This window comes from Phalaenopsis equestris, unplaced genomic scaffold, assembly GCF_001263595.1.
Source record: "Phalaenopsis equestris unplaced genomic scaffold, ASM126359v1 Scaffold001086, whole genome shotgun sequence".
Lineage (NCBI taxonomy): Eukaryota > Viridiplantae > Streptophyta > Magnoliopsida > Asparagales > Orchidaceae > Phalaenopsis > Phalaenopsis equestris.
The window spans coordinates 391949-396205 of NW_018165525.1; the positions used below are offsets into that span (position 1 = coordinate 391949).

The following is a 4257-nucleotide window of genomic DNA, read 5'->3' on the forward strand; positions in this document are numbered from 1 at the left end:
TATATATATATATATCTTTTGGCTAAGTTTACACATGCAAAGTACTGCAGGAATGACCATCCCAATTTGGTGACCAGAAAGATGGAGGATTCCAGAATTTGGGGACAAATGCTCAAATAAAAATACAAGGCTATATAATTATACATTTGGGAGCTGGAACATGGAAACACAGCTTCTGGCAGGATAACTGGTGTCCTGAAGAGTTCAAGGAACCTCTGGGGGAAAGCAAGAAGAGCAACTTGCTGGTGAAGGGATGTTAGAGTGAGCAATCTTGGTTTATGGAATTTCTGCAGAACATACTAAAGAATAATTCTGTGGAGCAAGTGACCACAGTACAATTTGATAGGTCTAAAACTGATAAGGTGGCCCCTATTTCTAACTCGATTCAAAGCATTTCCAAAGCCATATGTAAAAAATTGTATCAGTGGGATACCAGCCCTGGAAGTGAACTGTTGTGCAACAAATACTTAATCCCATCAATGTCCTTTTTTAATTGGAGAGTGTTGAACAAATTGATACCTACTGATGACATTTTGAAATTAAAAGGGCTGAAAGGTCCCTCTATGTGTGTACTATGCAGAAATGATATGGAATCAACAAATCACTTGTTCTACAATTGCAGCTTTTTTAGGAAGGTGTGGAGCTCCCTGCAACCTTCTATTCATGTCAACACTATAAACCTAAGCTGGAGCAACATGGAAAAGAGCATGGCAGAATGGCATAAACCAAAATTAAGTTCCATCCCACTCATCATTGCATGGTTCATATGGGCTGCTAGAAATCAGAGTAAACATGAGAATGTGGAGGCTAACACTACTAAGGTAGTGTTAAATTGTTTGACTTACATCAGGAAACTAATATAGTGGAAAAATCTCAACAATATTTTGCATATCAATAGAAATGAGGAGCAAAAAAACTGCAAGATTACTAAGGTCATATGGGAGTAACCTAAGCACCCCTTCATAAGGGTAAACACAGATGACAACTTCTCCCCAAACAAGGTTGGTATTGGAGGAGTCTTCAGAGATCACAGGGCATATGCATTCTCAGCTTTCAAGCACCCATATATGTAAGAAATGCTATAGAGGCAGAGACCATGGCACTATATTGGCCTATTAAAATTACTGAAATGAATAGGTGGAAATATTTAATTGCTGAGATATATTCCTCCCAACTGGTGGATTACAAGACGGTAAGAGCTGTTCCCCCATGACTTATACAACAGTGGTTCATCAAGCTGAAACAAGTATGTAAAAAGATCAACGTGGAATTCCCATTCGTATATAGAGAGGGCAAATAACCTGCTAACCTCCTGACAATGGAAGGAGGAGTGTCACAGAGAATCAATGCATCCATCAAACCCTCAAAACCCCTTGCCAGCTTGCTTAAAAAGGATCAAAAGCATATCCCTTACCTTAGAATTGTAACTACTGGTTGAGTTTCTGAGTTGTAGGTGCCTCTGGACCCCTTTCTTTGTGTTTTTTTTTTGTTTTTGGAGGGGTTCTCTTTTAACTTCATTTCTGTAATGTTTTTCGTAATAATTTTTACCTTATCAACATGTAGAGAGCCATGAGCGGCTCTCAACATGTAGAGAGCCGAATCATGCTCCTTCTATCATATATATATATATATATATATATATATCCTCCCATAAAATATTTGGGGTTAATCTTATATTTGGCAGATCCAAGCAAATCCAATTTGATGATATCTTTCAAAAGATTCATACACACTTATCCATCTGGACTTCTTTCCTTCCAAATCAGGGTAGGTTTGCCCAGGATGTCTGGTTAGGTTTGTTGGACATGCTCACTGTGAATGGATTTGATTTGGATTGGTCAAATCTTATTGGAAGTTGGCAAAGCTGTAAAGGAAGCAAGTGTGCCACCATTCCTTTCATTGTGGCCTGGTTTCTTTGGATGTCCAGAACAGTATTAAACATGAAGGAAAACATGTTCAGAACCACAAAGTCATTAAAAATTGTATCTCTTATTTAACTAATCTGATTCGGTACAAAAATTTCCCCAATATCTATAAGTTCAAGATCACTGATACAAGAGAGCCTTTCAAGATTGAGAAAGTTTATTGGAAACCCCCTGTACAATCAATTATAAAGATCAATACTGATGGAAGTTTCACTGATTGAGGTGCTGGGGTGAGGGAGTTTTTAGGGACTCCTCTAGCAAGTGCCTACTATTCTTCCATGCCCCCACTAATTCTAGAGATGCTCTTGAGGCAGAGCTTATTGCTATTTTTTGGGCTTTAACTTTTGATAAAAAAGATGAATGGTATAACATTTGGCTTGAGGTTGACTCTATTCTACTCGTCAATTTTTTGGAATTTGAAGACCAATCCTCTTGGCACCACACTTATTGGAGATAGAATATCAGAAATCTTAAGAACTCCCTTTGCTTCCACATGACCTTTATTTATAGGGAGGGAAACAGACCTGCCAATTGGTTAGCCTGACAAAGGACTCCATTCAAGTTTTATATCTGTTGCCACCGGGCCCCCCACCCCACTAGCCCTCCTGCTTTATGGTGATACTATTGAGGCCCCACATCTCATAATGAAGGCCAACAACCCTTGTGAATTCTATGGTCACTCCACCAGAAGACCTTACCACTCCTCTACTGCCTCTCCCATTGTTTCTAGTGTTTTAGTTTTAATAAATTGTTACATATATATGTATATACCTTTTACACAGATATATATATATATATATCCCTTTCTTTCCTTTCTTTCCCTTTCCTTGTCTATTGTATGGCTAGTTTTTTTTTTGTTTAGGACACCATTTTGGGTGTGATTCACTATGTATGTTGGTTTCTAGAAAGAGGACCTTTCCTTTTGAGTCCATTGTACTATTCTTTCACTCATTAACATGTAGGGGGTCGTATAATGCTCCTTCTACCGCTATATAATGCTCCGTCTACCACATATTTATATTTAAGGAGTTGCATATTGGAAGTTATCAGTCGCCGGAATCGAAATCCCGCCACCTACTTTGGAAGGAACCAATCCAAGAGACACACTTCTTCACACCAAGAGACTCATTTTCATTCCAGGAGACACACCTCTCCATTTCAAGATACTCCAAATTTCTTGGTATATGAGTCATACCTAACATATATGTTATATTTGTAAATATATTGGAATTAATTGGTATCCACGTCAATCTTCCCAAAAAAAAAAAGTGATTTATGCCAAATTTTTTTATATTTTACTGCCCGCCATGTATTCTTTCACATAAATTTTTGTAGGCTCCATGCATATCTATATATATATATATATATATATATTGGTGGAAGGAGCATTATTCGGCTCCATTCATGTTGATCATTAAAAACAGTACAAAAGATTCCACTGGACAGGTCCCCTAACTATAAACCAAAATATAAATGACACCAAGAGGGTGACCAATCCTAAAAATTATAACATACAAGAACATAGAAAAAACTAAATAATGATAAAAAGAGATGAGGAAGCCCCAAAAAACTAGAGATCTTTAAGTTGATTAGCTTTGATTCTTAGATGAGAAGTCTCCAACTTATCATCATGATGTAGGAGAGCAAGAGGGGTGGGGGGCCTTGTTGCAACAGAAATGGAGTTAGTATAAAGGTCATGTCTGGCAAGCCAATTAGCAGGTTGGTTTCCTTCTCTGTAGATAAAAGACATATTGACTTTAAACAGCTTGTTGAGATTGCCAATTTTCTGTTTCCAATGTATATGATGCCAAGAGGATAGTTGTTCAGTGTTGAGGAAAATAATCAGTTGAATAGAGTCCACCTCAATCCACAGTTTATACCATGCAGATTTCAGTGCAAAGGTAAGGGCCCAGTAAACAGCAATAAGCTCAGCTTCCAGAGCATCATGTGCCTCAGTAAGAGCATGAAAGAACAATAGGCATTTGCTGGAGGAATCTCTGAAACCCCCCCCCACCCACGCAGCACCCCATTCAGAAAAGCTACCATCAGTATTAATCTTCATGGTATGTTGATCAGGGGGTTGCCAAAAAACTTTCTCAATCTTGTTATGACTTTTGGTTACGGTAGTCTAAGGCAAACTGATATTAGGAAGTTGTTAAGTTGAATCAGCTAGTTTAAGTTGGAAGCACAGTTTCTAGTAACCTTGGAATGATGAATAAGCTTGTCTTAATGTTTTTTGTTGTTTCTGCACATCCACAAGAACCAGGCCACAATAAAAGGGATAGAATCACCTTTCTTACTTTTCCAGCTGTCCCATCCATCTTTGAGATTG

At 38.0% G+C, this 4257-nt stretch overlaps 1 protein-coding gene across 1 annotated transcript; it reads right to left on the reverse strand.

Moving 5' to 3' along the window:
* Positions 1 to 3495: 3495 nt before the first annotated feature.
* Positions 3496 to 3987, reverse strand: LOC110033079. Its single transcript, XM_020736942.1, has one exon. The coding sequence runs from the start codon at positions 3985 to 3987 to the stop codon at positions 3496 to 3498; it is 492 nt and encodes a 163-aa protein (XP_020592601.1).
* Between the last annotated feature and the right edge of the window lie 270 nt (positions 3988 to 4257).